Raw genomic sequence first — 16,575 nt, forward strand, 5'->3', positions numbered from 1 at the left:
CCCAATTGCTTACGACCTCGAATCATGTGTTTTTCAAACTAAATCTTGAATTTAATTTGAATTTAAAAAAAAAAACAGACACAAAGAAAAAAAATCAGTAGGTATCCCAAAAGTTTTAGTTGATGTAGATAATCATCATAAAGTTTTCCTGGAAAAAAAGGCAAAAGGGTACTCCCAGTCTGCTTCCTCTCCCCTTACTGTTAAAGGCCATTCATGACTTTGTCTCCTTTCATGACTGTTTTAACTTAATTAAGATTGCTGTCCCTTCCAGAATTTAAATCTCTGTTTTAAATGGCAATTACTAAACACTGAAAGGAGAGCATACCTTATCATGCTTTCATCATACCTGAAGTTCAGAGAAAAAAAATTACTTTTTCCATCTGACCATCTTCCTCCAGCTGAACAAAGTTGAGGAAACTTCCTGAATATGTCATTCAAAGACATACAACACAAGAGCAAGCCCACTGCTTACCAGAAAACATACACAAGAGAGGATAAAGTAAGAAAGAAAGAACCCCCACAAAAAAGTGTGTTACCACCTGCCTGGAAACCCAGGTTTTTAGGAGGGTTCAGTTACTCTTACAAAGTCTACTCTTCATGTACAGAAGTCACTACACAATAAAGAAGGATGAATACAGTGTACCCTGAGCTCTATGTGAACATTCCTCGCAAAGAATAAGAGCATAAGCCTACTCAGAAACAGGAAAGCTCTCAATTTGTACTAGGAGTGACCACAAAGGGAAGTGCAGCCAGTGAACAGAGTGAATAAATATCACCCTTACACTGCAGTAATCTCTAACGACGAGCCTAAGAAAATAATTATTTTAAAAAGAAATAATAAAGACGACTATAGAAGAAGAAAACAAAGAAAGATATATAGAGAGACAGTATGAAGATTAAAAAGGTGAAAAAAAAATTGTACTGGCAATTGTTTGGGGAAAAAAAATCTTCCTCTAACAATCTCCATGTTAGTAATTTACTAGAATATCAGCTCAAATAAACGTTTTTCAGCCTTTTGAAGGCTATTTCAGCTTACCAAAGGGAGACTATCTTTTAAAGGAGACAAATAACAAACTAGAAACAAGTGTTGGACCAATGTTCTCTCAAAGAAATGTCTTACTCCTTCTACTTATGTACTTAATAAAACTTTGACATTCTCCTTCTGCTTAGTTGTCTGTCAGAATATATCATATATCAGAATATATGCTCTCACACCCTGAGCATATGAAAGTTCAGAAAGTACTTATTGGAATTTTTAAAAATATTTGGAAGTTTCTATTATTATTTACTCATTTTAAGTAAACGTCAAGACTAATCAACATTACACTGTATTCAGTGTAATTCTGAGTTATTATTCTCAGTTCTCAGTTCTTCTGCATGGAGACTGTTTAAATGGAAACTGCGTATTTAAACTGCCTGCTGTGCGACTCTAAACCCATAACGAACTTATATGCTCTGTTGTTTTAAACTTCATTTGAACTTAACAATGTTTTTTAAAAAGTCAACTGCACACTGAATATCCTACTCTATGGAATTGTCATTCAGTCAAAAACAGCCTGGTGAAAACTTACAACATTTGTCATCACAAGGAAATTAACAGAATTCCCTCTATTTTTCCAGCGTTAGCTGTAGAATATCACCAGCAACTTCAAGAGCTCATTGCGCCAGCCTCTTCTTCATCTTTACATCATAAGGACACTGCTGCTACTATTGATTATAAAAAACGCTTTGACAACCACACCTGAAAAAAAAGTATTAAATATATATTAAGTGTTCCTCAAACTGCAAAGGAAAAACAAATACTGTAAACAATACATTGTACCTTGATAACTCTTCCTCTATTAATAGAGTAATGCATGAAGTATCTTATTTACCTTTGGCATATTAATCATGCTCAATCAGTTGAATTTTTCTCTCCCATAGGAATACGATCCCAAAGCTGTAGCAACTGCTCTCCAACTTGTGGTTCCAGCTCCTAGAAGTGAATATGACATTAGGAAAGTTATTTGAACTGCTACTACTACATATACAGAAATCAGTTACAAAAAAAACAGATAGATAAAGTTAAGTCTGTTTGGTTTTAACCTTTTTGAAAGAGCTCGTTCCCTTTTCTTCTTATATATATTTACCTCTGAACTGGCTCACAGCTTGGCTTTTCTTTCTTTCAGAGTAATCTGTCAGTTCTGAATAAAATTTATGCCATATATCTTGAACCTTCTTGTATCTTCATTTGCTTATGAACTAAGGATTCAAGATTCACCATCCCATGCTACTGCTATTTTCCCTTCCTCACTGCTACAACAACAGAAGTTTTGGGGACATGTAGCAAGAAGACAATACAAGAAATTTAGAACAAGTGTCTAACATCAAGTTGCTATTTGTGCCTTTTTTGACAAACAGAGGAGGTCACAGAAATTGCTGTAGAGAGCTCCCAGGTTAATTTCTCTTCCAGCTACTTGTAGCTACTTCTGCCTTTAACACACTAGAGAATGTGTCCTAAACTCTACTCTACTTCATACAGCATGATTCTCTCAATATTTAAGAGGAAACGAGTGTGACAATATCAAACCTGAAAAGTTCCAGAAAGAAGATTACTTAAGTTTTTGTGAACATACAAGTAAAAGGCTGCTTTGATTTTACGAGACTATATTATCCTGACCAAAACCAGCAATATTTCAGAAAAGCTGTTCATAACTTAAAGCAAAAAAACAGCCCATTAAAGCTCCAAAGTACCTCCAAAAAAGGCAGCAGATGACTATACAAAGGGTTTTCCATACGCCTAATTTTAAATGCCTCAGTTACTATAGGCCTATTTCCATGTGTTCATTGTAACCAGTACACCAGAAAGCTAGAGGAACAAGAGCTTTCAAATACGACTACCCAGTTTTGTTAAAAGCATACATATAAATCTTTATCCATGTATAGCAATCAATTTCCGTGTTGTTAGGAAGTTGTAATTGCTTTTTGTATTATTCTGTATTATTCTCTTACAGTTAATTTAAGATATACTTAAATATTTTTCCCAAGAAATTAACATGCTTGATTATAACATTTTAAAAGCTACTTTTTGCAGTAAATCAATATAGCTTTTACCATTTAACCTATTGTTCCAAAAGTATGGTTGCAACAAAACTCTAAGTAAAGCTCCTGTCAAATATACATTTTCTTTTTCTATTTGTAGTACAACAGTCTCTATTTCCTCAGTGGTTAAGACACAAGAATCAGCACACGCTGTGTGTGTGTGTGTGTGTGTGTCAGTGAACAATGATTCAGATTAACATATACACGAGGAGAGCTGACAAAAATGTGAAGTCTAAAGAAGCTAAACATGCAGTTCTGAATAAAGGAGACTTTATGAGGGAATAACATTACCTGCCCATCTCTGCTTATTTGTACTTTCTTATTGTCATTCCAAGGATTGAGCAAATGGTGTGCACACTGAAAAGGAAGACTTTCTTTTCGGATCCACTCCACCTTGAACACACCTCCTAAACCTGCAGATCCCCAGTCTTGACTTTTCTCACGTCCTATCTCTGAGGACATTCTAGCAAAACCCTGGAGAAGAATGAAATATGAAAGGAAGAACATAAAGGACATCTGGTCACTGTGGAATTAAACACATGACTGGACCTCATACTAAACTTCTGAATTAATTGCAGTGATTCACACACACTTCCTCAAGCAAGACACTTGAATAATTTTCTAGATTTAAACATTTCAAGAAGTTCAGTAGTTTTCCCCATTAGAAATAAACATTTAAGGGTTTAACCACTGAGAATATCTCTTGGATAAACTTGGACAATTACCATTATTTTTAAACCCTTTGTAATAGAATCTTTCAAAAAAAGTATACTAAGACCATTTGAAGTGTAAAGAATCAAGATTATATCCCATTCCTCTGAGCGGTAGAGATCCATTCCCTTCTTCCCTTATCCCCCTCTGGTTTGATCACCTTTTACATAGTTTTAAGAGAATGTAGCTGTTCTTCCTGAAAAGACAAGTTTCAGTGGGAAGAAATTCCAACAAGATAAATGTTCAAGAAGGTGGGGAGTTGGATGGGGAAGGGAATCATGTAACTCAAACCCAAGAGTGCTCTTATTTAAGCAGGACATCTCTGCTGCAGGGGGAGGAAAAGGGTTCCCTCAAGTAATCTGGCAAATCTGTTTCTATTGGATTCTCTGGTTGCCAGTATGATACACTACTCTAAGATATGCAAACCTGGACAACTCAGATTTCAAATGTAAATCAACAGAAGGAAAAGAGAAAGAAAAATAAAAAGAAACATTATGGAGGAGCACATTAATAGAAAATTTAAGCCTCATATTCTCATAGATGGTCACTTTACTGCTGAAAATCGGAGAACATGGCAACATCAGCCACCTACACTCCTGACTTCAGCAAACTGAAGTGTTTCACTCCCCCTTTTTTTAATCCAATATTGCAATTAAAACAGCCCATTTACCAATTTCTTATTATTGAGCAGAAAACCACAACTGACATGATGGCAATGACTTTGTAATACTACATCTGTGTTTACCAAATCATCATATGTACCTCCCACTATAATCTCTCAGCGATATCACCAAGACTGCTGCATTTGCACTAGTTCTCTATGTTTTAGGTTTAGCTGACTTTCATGAATAGATGTATATAACAAGATGAGTTTGTTTACTAAGGACAATAGAATTAAGCCTTCTCTACAGCACAGCTAACACACAGCTTCACTCCATCAGGTAAAGCCTTTAATATAAAATTGGTGGGCTTTTGTTGATGACTACCATGCTAACTCAAATGAATTAACAAAAGCAACTTAATACAATATATTGTTTGTTTTTAAACAGGTTACAGTGATGACACCTCCTGGCATAAACATCTGAAATAGGGAAATCTCTGGAAACAACATGGCCATGAGTTTCTAGCCACCTGGCTTTTAAAAATCTCCTATTCAGGGAAAGCAGATGTTATTTAAATTTATTACAAAGAGATCTGGAAGTTTTCTGAATCTAGAAATCCTCTGTTTCATAATTCTTTATGTCTTTATAATATTACTTTGGTATGCAAAAAAAGAAGCAGCAATACTTTGTTTGGCAGGAGGGGAGGGAGGGAGGATTATCCTAGGATTTAAAACATTGCTGAAGAATCTTGGGAGATAGTTTAAGTCAGTCTTAGTTCTGAGTCGAAGGTTGAGTTAGTGAAAAAGATGCATTTCAGACGAGAATGAACACTTTCACCTTACTAACTAGGTAACTTGCTTTCCTGCACTATTTTTTAGATAGACAGAATCTATAAGCAAAAACCTCCACATTACACATAGCCACCTGTTGCACTCTCAAATCACCAGCCAAAGCTAACATATAAAGGACTCACCTGAAAGTGCCCTGATCCTTGGACAGAAAATATTAAGTAAACCATGCTGCTCTCCCAAAAGGCTCTATTTAGCTTTCGCTCATTACTTGGCGTAGTAGACCATATACCTTTCTGCTGAGAAATATCGAGGTTTCGCAGGTTGCTACTTTTCATTATAAAGTACCGAACTGGCATATTTGGTCTCGGTGAAGGAGATTTAGAGCCCTTGAAAAAAATAAATTAAAACAAACCACATTAAAGTAAAGCAGGTTTTACTTTTAAAGTTTAGGTATGAAGCATTTTGTTCATGCTTCACGCTTCAAAGCATGATGACAAAAATCCCTCGAGTGAACTGCTGCCTTCCTTCCCTGGAACAGGGAAGGAAACCTTATGAGTTATTGTCCGCCCTGGTTTTAAAAGTATTTCAAATCTATTTTTCATTTCTGAAACACCTTCCAAAATAATCAGTTGTTTTGAAAAAACGATCAGCAAACAAGTACAACAGAGTAGCAGTCCAGCAATTAAATATAATTCTGCCAAGTTTTATGTACCTTCAAGTGAGGAAAAATTTAACTGCTCTAGATTATAGCCTCGGGTACCTTATTCACATTTCTTACCTTCAGAAAACACACAAGTTTTCCCCCTTTTAAATCTTTCAAATTTAAATTATTGTGAAGTAGGAGGCTTTATTAAAACCTCCAAAGAGTCAGCATCTAGAGGAACAATTTTACTATTCAAATATACAGTGAGAATAAGGCCAGGAACTTCAAATAAAATCTGATGCAACAGCTATCCTAAAAAAGCAGGTAGTCATAATATGACAGACAGCACAAACTGTAAAGAGTCAGTGTCCTAATGTATGCAATTAAAAAGAAAGCAAGAACAGATCAAAAAGGTGAATTCAGAGAAATGTAAGATCTGTACATTCATTTAGCAAAACCATGAATACACCTTAAATGGTGATTAAATAAAGTCCAAACAAGACAACAGATCCTTCTGTGCTTGTTCTGTAGACTTTGCAAAGAATAATATTTTATTACATTCAATGAGCATAATAATGGTATTTAGTCTAGCTTTTAAGTTCTAAAAAGAAACAGTAGGTTAACAGCAGGTTAAAAAATTAAAATCTATTTTAAGTTCTTATTTTATTAATATAAGGCAAGACATTGCAGAAAGATATCATCTAATTTACTTCTGAAATACAATTAATATTAAAGAGCAGGGTAATTTATAAGTACTCTACCTTTCCAGATAAGGGAGGAGAAGGACTGGCACATGGGCTAGGATAACTACTGCTGTCTGTAGACTTCACTGATGATTGATCTGACCTGTCTTCTGAAGTTCTCTTGGAATGCAAAATGCTTCTTTCTTTGTACTTTGGTGCCTGGTGAAATGCCGGAGGCGCAGATTTCATTAGAACCCTAAGAGATAAAAGGTGAATTAAGGATAGTTTAACAGGCTAAGACTTCAATAAGCAATACAACTGAGAGCTAGGTCTCAGCCTATTGCATGACGACTTGCATTACAACAGTTGCAAACCATTTAAAATACTTTAAGAAATACTTAATACACATTGTTTTTGAATGCTGGGGTTATAGCTCTTCTATCTAGAGATGTACTTCTGACTGACTGTCTCTCAAACATAAGAAATTTCAAGTAACAAAATCAACTACAACATGACAACTGCATTTCTGCAAACTGTATTATCATCCTCTTTAGACACACATGCCATTACTGTTCTTTTTTATTACTAGTAGAAATTCAAGTGCTGCTTTTGTATGTACAAAAAAACCTGCTTATTATCTATTCCAGAAGGCATTAAACAGCTTACTTTTCAGCATTGGAAGAGTCATCAGAGAATTCTGTTTCTGCCGAACTTTTCCTGCTGTTACTTGACCTCCATGAAGATGCTAAAGGAAGTTCCTCAGAAGACATAGGTCTTGGTCTCTGCCCTATTCCTGATGGCTGCTGTAAACCTGCAGATTGCTCTTCAGTGCTTAGAACAGTTATAATTGCTCTTATAGTTGCTTCATCAACTTGAGACCACGGTTTAGAAGGAGCTCGCATACGACGCAGAAATAAGCTATGCCACTTCTGCCTGAGTTGTAACAGCAAGCCAGCAGCCTGTAAGAAATTTTAAATCTGTTAAAGACTAATCAAAATTTGATCAGCAAGACACAGGCTGTCTATATCACTCTTGGATAGAGAGTATCCGGCATTCTGAAAACAACAGCGCCAAACTGATTGACAAGACTAATACTGGGGGGAAGGTGGGAAAGGGTTACTCTGAAAAACGTGGTCATTTTAAGAAAACTTTTAAGAGTTATCCTTTCATCTGTGGGGTTATCTGAATTTCTATAAACCCTTCTATTTCATTTATCTTTGCACCAAACTCATACCCATACTGAAAACTTGCAGGATTTTTTTACCGTTCTTTATAAAATGCTCTTCATTCACAGCTGAGGAAAACAAGATCAGTTCTAAATGAAATCCTTCTCCTAAGGCAGACTTTAGCTCAAATGCAATGACTGAATTTAGAACACTACAGTCCGATTTCCATGCTATCAAAACATGCTTTAGTTTTCCAGAATCCCACATGTCGTATCTCTACATTCCCATCTCTACAAAACATAATATTCAGTTGGAACTGAATGGTCTGAATATTTCATAAGTCATTAACAACTTCTCTTTCTACAATACAGTTTCTCAAGACATGAAGATTTTTATTTTCAATACATTTTTTTCCCCTTTGTTAAGTTTGGTCTTTCTTACTGCCAATTTTGAGTGCTCCATCTTGAGCTTGCTTTAATCATCCTTTCTGAGAAGAAAATACAGCATTCTCTATTTAAAGAAAATTCTCTACTTCCTGATACTTTTTTATATTTGTAAAAAGTTCTTAAATTAATAAGCACAAGACAAATACATATATTCTTCAAAAATAAGCACTGAACTGATAAATTACTTACTTCAGGATCCAGTTTGAAATGAAGCCATTCATCTATCTTCAGCACTGCCAGATTAGCAGTTGTTTTGTCCTCCATCTCACTATCACTGCTGTCATTAGGTACACCATCCACTGGATGAAACAAATATAAAGGATATGCCAGCATTTTAACAGTATTCCAAATTGCATATAAAATACTGAATATTATTTTATTGCCTGAAATATACCCATTTCCCTTCTAAATTGCCATTACAATCTCTTAATCTACTTCTAAACACTGAGACATTTTAATCTTTTTTTCTATGTCTATTTTGGTCAAAATATTTCATTCAGAAAGCTGTTAATTTGCTTTTACTTTAGTAGATCTAAAATATTCAGACACACCAGGAATCCCATTATGTAAACCTCTGCGCTGTTGCAATCTCCATTTGTACCTCCATCAATAAACCATTAGCACACACAAACTTATGCCTAAATCTATTTAGAAAATGATTTTTTTTTTACTACTTGATAATGCAGCAGATTAAAACTCATACAAAAACAATACACATTGCTATAGAGTCGGATTCCCACTTCTCAAAAAAAACTTTGATTCCATCTGTATGAGTACTAGTTAAACACTAAGACAAAAAAGCTTCAGTAATTTAATATAAGCTCTTTCTTTGATACTGAGATAGTATTTCTATTGGAAACGAAGAGCAGGATATTTTTTCCGCAACTATGTATTATTTAAATAGACTGCTGTAATAAAACAGACCCCTTTATATTCCAAATTACTTCTAGGTTCTGGTATAACTAATTGTCATTAAAAGTTATTCAATTTGAACAATCTGTAAAATAAAGCGGTCTCTAGAAAAGAAACTTTCCAGCATTATTATCTTTAAACTTTTCATATTAACAAGAAATGTGGATTTGCTATGCTTTAGAGTACCTTGCTATAACTTGTAGAAATTCAGAACAATGCAAATGTAATTTATGCACATAAGTCTGTGGGATTCAAGTGTATGAATATGTCAACACTGCTGGCATTTCTTTTGGAAAAAGGATCAACTACTGCTTGCTGTAGAAACAGTACATGGAAAGTGTTATAAGTTATTCTTAGGAAATTTATACTTAGCACCAAACTAAATAGTTCCAGAATAGGCACTGTGATGGGCTCATTACAGCCTTTCCTAAGGCCCTACACAAGATCTTTCCAGCCAAAAGCATGCTTACCATTGCCATGAAATTAAAAATAAACCTCACATTGGCCCAGGTCTTGTAGTGACTGGACAGACCAGTCTCTACTCTTGGTTACACATCTGACGTTGTAGGTACAGTAAAGAGAAAACGGAAAAGTGAGGGTAGGAAGACAGCAGAAGCAGAGGAACTGCTAGCAACTGCTACAATTCAGGGAGGACTATCATAATCACAAGATCTCCTCTAAAGCATGCTACATAATCATATCTAGGGAAAGAGCAGTCATCTGACATGCCAAATGTATAATCTTTGTTCAAAAATAATTAAATTCCTCGTTATAGTATGTTTAGATCACCTAATTAGTCTTCTGTAACAAAACATATCCTAATTAGACTCTTCATGCCTCTAGGAGGCAGCAGTGAATCTGACCTCCACACAGTATTTCAAATTAATTTCAGATATTAAAAACAGATCTTCAAGTTAATTACTGAAGGATACGTAGACTTTAACTAGAAGTGCATTAGCCAAAAGTAATTTAGTATTAATTATAAATTCTATGATGACAAATTAATAGTCATATTATCTTATTCATTAAGTATACAGCTGTCTCAAGTCCTTGTCTTCAAAAAGAAAGACCATTGTCATATTTCAGCAATCTGCCTTAAAGTATTAATGATATCCTTGTGAATCAGGCTTGGCTCAAGTAACAAAGATGGGGACAAAGGAAAGAACACTTGGAGCTAAAAAAAAAAAAAAACAAATGAGTAAAGATTTTGGTCATCCATGAAACATAGGTACAATACAGGACCTATTGCTCTCCTGTCATGATCCATGAACAATCACAAAGGAAAACAACTCTAACCCCTACAGGTCTGCAGTAGACAACAACTGTGTATCACTATCCTTGTCATAATTGTTTCATTACTTTCATATATGACAGAACATGGATGATACTGTTGAAAAATTAAGCTTCTAATTTTCTCTTTTTCATTACTTATCTTTTCAATAGTAAAAATGTATATTCAAAAGAATCAAGATGCTGTACTGAAAACTATTTGTATATTACTGAGATCTTTACTACAGCATCAATAAGCTATTCAACAGCTACAGGAACTCTAGCAGTGTAGCTCTGTGATTTATCATACACACACACACACACACACACACACATATATATATATATATGAATCATTTTCAAAAAAAGGCTTTCCACACCACATACTACTACATATCAACAGATATATATACCTCGAAAAGACGAAGGCTCCTGCAAAGCATTACTTGGTAACCTAGCTGGTCCGCAGAAGAGTGACACAGTGACAGGTGTTACAACAGAACAGCATCGGATATTTGCTATTCTGTGAGCCCTTGTCATTTCATCATATATAAGCCAGTCTGTAGGGAGTGCCTGAATGGCTGCAGCTTGCCCATTTACTGGAGGAATCTATGCAAAAGCAATTAAGAGATTAGGCTGTTTTACCTTTTATTTCATATTAAAAGAGCGATATGAATAAAATACCTTGAAGCCAAACATTTTGCATAAAAATAGCAAACCCATTGTTTCCATCAGCAGAATCGCTGTATCTTCAAAACAGTTTAACTTTTTTACCACATTCTCTCTTTCTACACAAGTGGAAGACCTTCTGATGAAACACTAATGAATAAATGCACAAACTCTAATTCTTTATTTCAGCAATTGAAGGATAAAATGTTTTGTAAAAAGTGGTGTTTACACATGCACACACTGCTTTTAAAGCACTGACAAGGGGAAATTTTTAAGCTTTCGTAAGTTCATTAGAAGACAATAAACTGGTTTGTGGACTATAAATTTGAAGGGATTTTACCTTTTTATATTGTGGTTGGCCAAGAACAGAGGTAGGATGAAACCGTACTTTCTTCTCCTTTGGTCCAGTCAAAATGAGGTTTTCTCTGTCCACATGCACTAGATTTGGATACATTCCAGCCACTAAGGCACCTTTAACCACAGCCCAGTTTTCAGAGTTGGTGTTAACATCTCTGATATCGCCTCCTCCTCTGGCTCTAACAAAACCTGAACAAGGAAGAGCGCGAAGATATGTTAAAGCGGACTATGTACTTCTTCCCTTGGCAAAATCCTGTTCAGAAACAATGTAAAGTAAGTACAAATTTGCTGCATTTTTCACATTGCCAACCTTACCACCTAGAAAAAAAGGCATCAGATTGAGATATAACCAGATAATGAGTTTTACTATCACAAAATAGTTACTTGTACAGCATGACATTTCACACAGAAATTACTAGTTTGTAAGAATCCACTAAAATCATCTTGCACTAAGAAATCTAGTGAAACATGGAACAGAGTGCTTTCAGTAAGCTCACGTCTGACTTTCCCAGCAACATTTCTTGAGTTTAGAACCTACACCCTACCCAGAATGAATCTGTATTAGTATTTCAAAACAAGAAAGGAACCAACACTAGTGAACATTTTTCTTGCTAACATTCATACTAGGTTGAACTACAAACCCATTCTAAGTTTATTTATTAGCTATTTACCTGAGGCTCTGAGCTGACCAAGCAACTGTGTTCTCATTCCTATGATGATTTCCATTGTGGCTTGAGAAAGAAAGTTCTTTTCACAGAAGGCTCTCTCCCAGCCATCACTCCGTGCCTTCTGCCATGCCTGTAAACAGTGTTTTTACATTTGCCTATAAATTTGATTAACTAAAAAAACAAAAATGCACTTTTTAAGTATAGCAAAATTTATGTCAATAAAGTGAACACAAAACCCATATCTGAAAGATATACACATATATCTTATTCCGGTCATATAAAAGTTAACTTTAACTGTATCTTTCAATTAACATAAAAGATCTCTAAATTACAGCCTATCACACTATCAGCTATAGCCAAAGATGAAATTCAGAGTTTAAGAAAGTTAGCAAGTAATATGGTAAAAATACAAATATTCTGAAAAAATGTTTCCTATAGAAAAATTATTAGTGATTTCAATAAACAGAAAAGCCGCCAGGCAAAAAGCAAACCCTTCCTCCTCCCTGAAGAATTTATTATAAACCTATCTATTCCATATCCAACTCTGTAGGGGACCACTTTCTCTGATATGAAATCTACAGTGATTAGTACTCTTTCTGAAGATGAAATAATACCTGAAAAGCCCTGAGAAGCGCCATATGGTCACTAAATGTTCCTGCAGTAAAACGTTTTCTACACAGCATGGCTGCGCGCTTCTGAGATGCCTGTGTCGGTAGGACAAAAGGGTCTCGATAGGCAAGAGTGCAAGCGATGGTAAGAATAGGATCCAGGCACTTCAAAACAACTGCACACAACACCATTTTACCAAGGTGTGGCTCTACTGGTAAATCAGCCAGATGATAACCAAGTTCAGTGAGATCTTCCCAAGTATCCATAGCATCTATTGTCTGATTTAAAAAGAAAAATGGGAAAATGAGTTCACAAGAAAAGCAGAAAAAGGAAATCAATATGGGATGTTAACTAGATTTGTTGCCAGACACTAAGAATGCAAGTCAAACTGTGTCAAATTTGAGATGGGAGTTTCCAACCATCTCTCTCCCCTTAAGAAATTGTCATGTTCACCTGACAAAATCAAAACAAAACAAAAAAAATCCTCAAAGCATCCCTGAGTACCTAAACAACAAAAGACTCCCTGCACAGTAGACAGAGTAAGACATACTAACACACCACAAATAGAAGGAAATACAAATCCCATGCTATTTATTCCACTGCTGACCTTAAGCATTTGCACAGCATTTCTCACAATTAAAGCTGGTGGAGGATCTGGAGCTTTCATGAGAAAATCAGCAATTGGGCAATTAATTGGAGCCAGCAATTTTGTGTGCAAACAAAGTTCCTGTAAATTAGAAAACAAATAGCTTATTAACACTGTGAAAAAGCAGTATTTTGTATGTATAGGTATGGTGTGGTGATACTACATAAGAAAAGATATGACTTATAACCAAATGGGCACCTGAAGTGGCATTCTTAGAAGTTCTGGAGTCTGGAATTCCAACATATTCTGAAACCGGAGCTTGCTGAAGAGACGGAAACAAACTCCAGGCCGACAGCGACCAGCCCTTGAAAATAACATATTAATAGCTGTTGATAACTACAAATACATTGTGAGTTTATTTGGTTTAACTTAAAAAAAAAAAAAAAAAAAACACAAGAAAAACACAGAAGAAGGTCTAATGCAAAAAACAATTTTGTCATTAAGCATAAACCCCACACACAAACTGAGATTTTTCCAGTAAAAGAATGATTGTTGATAATAAGAAAGTGTGGAGGATTAGACCTAGTCTGGATACAGTAACAGGAAAAGAAGAACTCCTAGCTTTCTGTTACTGGCAAACATGGGGGTCTAAACATTGGAGGACATTACTTGAAATTGAACAGAAGATTGCATTAAGAAAGTAGGTTATTATAACCTTACACCAACACCAGAAGATTTGATAAAACAAAAATAAGTGATATATAAACATGTGTGGGGTTTTTGCTAGCGTAAAGTCAATCCAAATTTCAGTGTCCTTCATGTAAGAAGTGTAAGCAATGAACTACACTTCTTGCTAATCTGGGAGAGAATCCAGAACAGAAGAAACTTACTCCAAGAGTGAAAAGCAGACAGCTTTAAAGCGAAATGTCAGAGACAGCAAATGTTCATTATGCACATCCAAATTCCTGCAGGCTAATATTGATAATATATCCGTAAACTTGTTACTGCTTATTCTCTTAGCCCTTATCCCGCTAAGAATAAGACCTGTAAGGTCATGAACAGCTTGTAGAAGGGTGAACAAAGACATATTGTTCAGTATTTCCTGTTATACGTGGATAAAGAGGGATTCAAAACTAGCAAAAGACAGTTCTTCGCCCACAGAGAGATAACCTGTGTGATACTAAGCGAATACTGCATTTGCTACACATGCAGAAGAGGAAAATGAGTATGTTCATTTAAAAAAAAAAAATCAAGACAACAGGTCCAAATCGGGGGAAAGACCCATACATATTTGGAAAATCTTTGAGACAGTTTCCTAAGACTTGGAAAATTCTGAAAAAGTACATGCTAACCCTATTTTCTAACTCTCCCACAAAGAGCTATTATTGACCACTGCTGGACAGGAAATAGATTAATGATGTAATCCAGTGTGGTTTTTCCTACTTTATGGACTTTTTTGAAGCATATTAAACGCATGCTTTTTTAAAGCATGTTAAATGTTTGCAAAACAAACGTCAATATGAATCATTTATTACCTGCCTTTTCTCTGGACAGCACTGGCTTTTGAAATCCACACCATTTTTAACATAGTGACCCAATTCAGTGCATCAAAAGACTTCTGTAACAGGAAAGAACACAAAAGTAAGATTTTATAAAGTATATGAAATGAGACAGTAATAATTGGCTCATCAAAAGAAGTTCTCTAAATATACAAACACCAACGGCAGCTTCTGATACAAGAGTATGCTTTAAAGCAATTCAGTTTCAAATATATTTACGTTCTCCTGTTTGCAGTATGTTTGTACTATACGGTTTTCTAAATCACAGGCTTTCCAGTCAATAATTTGTAACATGGTTTGTGTTTTGAAGTATTGAAGTTTTCCTAAATTTGCTGCAAAAATACTAAACAATTGTATTACCATGAGAAATTGAAAAATTGACGAACATGGGTCCCCTGAAATTTGTTTTGGTTTTCAAAGCCATACCCAACCTCTTAAAAAAATCCAATACTGTTGCAAAAAAACAAAGCTTACAAGCTTCGTTGTGGGATTAGTCCTAGTCTGGATACAGTAACAGGAAAACGAGCACTCCTAGTTTTCTGTGATTGACAAACATGAAGATCTATACAGATGGACATTACTTCAAATTGAACAGAACACTGCATTAAGCTACAACAAACAATAACCTACAGCATCCTTTCCAGGGTTTTAAGAGCTGCTTGCTATCAGCATTTGTCAGACACCAAAATCATAAAATCATAGAATCACAGAATGATTAAGGTTGGAAGGGACCTCTAGAGATCATCTAGTCCAAACCTGCACACGCAGGGTCACCTAAAGCACGTGGCACAGGACTGCGTCCAAGTGGGTTTTGAAGATCTCCAGAGAAGGAGACTCCACAACCTCTCTGGGCAGCTTGTTCCAGTGCTCCGTCACCATCACTGTTAAGAAATTTCTCCTTAAGTTCCTGTGGAACTTTTGGTGTTTCAGTTTCCGTCCGTTTCCTCTAGTTCTGTCGGTGGCCACCACTGAAAAGAGGCCAGCACCATCCTCCTCACTGCCTCCTTTGAGGTACTTATAGACACTGATTAGATCCCCTCTCAGCCTTCTATTCTCCGGGCTGAACAGGCCCAGCTCTCTCACTCTTTCCTCAAACTGGTCATTAAATTTTATTACTTGACATGTATTTCAAATATGTACTAAGCACTAAGTCCAGTAAATACAAAATTCCTTCAAAGTTTATGTTGTCATATTAGTATTGTAAAATATTACTAATTAAAAGAAAGTTTAAGCCACTCATACCTCTTTCATCTTCCCTGAATCGATAACAAATACAACATCATTGACTGTGACGCTGGTTTCCGCAATATTAGTAGAAAGAATCTGTAATTAAAAGTAGTAGTAACTGTAGAAACAAAAGACTACATAAATCTATATAAATATCACACAGTCATATGATACTTGCTATTTTGCGGATGCCAGAAGGTGGACTTTTAAGCACCTTCTTCTGATCTGAAGTCTGCATATTTGAATGCAGCATGAAAACTTGGTATCTAGTGCAAGACAGAAGACATTTTTTTAAAGCATCTTTAAAAGAAACAATAAAAACTCCAGTCAACAGTATAAATGAGATTTCCTACCTATGAGCATTATCAGCAAATCTTTTGTCATCAAAAAGAATACGGTCTCGCAGGCTAACTATTTCATCATATCCTGGAAGAAATATTAAAATCGCTCCTAAGAGGGAAAAAAAAAAAAAAAAAAGTTTCTACACAAAGTTAAACTCTCTTAAAGTATATAAACTATACAGAAGAACAATGTATACCAGCAACCAAAAGGTTTTACCATTTTAAGTTTACAGCAATTTATTAGAGTGTGTTTTT

At 35.4% G+C, this 16,575-nt stretch overlaps 1 protein-coding gene across 1 annotated transcript in view; it reads right to left on the reverse strand.

The window, feature by feature from the left end:
• Positions 1–1,726: 1,726 nt before the first annotated feature.
• The window catches only part of YTHDC2 (YTH N6-methyladenosine RNA binding protein C2), a 29,238-nt gene continuing 14,389 nt past the window's right edge, over positions 1,727–16,575 (reverse strand). The window contains exons 14-30 of the mRNA XM_088524591.1: positions 16,333–16,429; positions 16,158–16,245; positions 15,995–16,075; positions 14,729–14,811; positions 13,452–13,557; positions 13,215–13,334; positions 12,613–12,885; positions 12,002–12,128; positions 11,314–11,519; positions 10,718–10,913; positions 8,313–8,422; positions 7,178–7,470; positions 6,590–6,767; positions 5,368–5,571; positions 3,373–3,555; positions 1,875–1,975; positions 1,727–1,741 (exon numbers count right to left, since the gene is read on the reverse strand). Of these exons, the coding sequence (XP_088380717.1) occupies positions 1,895–1,975; positions 3,373–3,555; positions 5,368–5,571; positions 6,590–6,767; positions 7,178–7,470; positions 8,313–8,422; positions 10,718–10,913; positions 11,314–11,519; positions 12,002–12,128; positions 12,613–12,885; positions 13,215–13,334; positions 13,452–13,557; positions 14,729–14,811; positions 15,995–16,075; positions 16,158–16,245; positions 16,333–16,429 (2,426 nt within the window). The 3' untranslated portion in view covers positions 1,727–1,741; positions 1,875–1,894. The remainder of the gene's footprint in view (positions 1,742–1,874; positions 1,976–3,372; positions 3,556–5,367; positions 5,572–6,589; positions 6,768–7,177; positions 7,471–8,312; positions 8,423–10,717; positions 10,914–11,313; positions 11,520–12,001; positions 12,129–12,612; positions 12,886–13,214; positions 13,335–13,451; positions 13,558–14,728; positions 14,812–15,994; positions 16,076–16,157; positions 16,246–16,332; positions 16,430–16,575) is intronic.

This window comes from Tinamus guttatus, unplaced genomic scaffold (assembly GCF_059628265.1).
Source record: "Tinamus guttatus ecotype Peru unplaced genomic scaffold, ASM5962826v1 Tinamus_guttatus_pri_ptg000022l, whole genome shotgun sequence".
Taxonomy (NCBI): Eukaryota; Metazoa; Chordata; class Aves; order Tinamiformes; family Tinamidae; genus Tinamus; species Tinamus guttatus.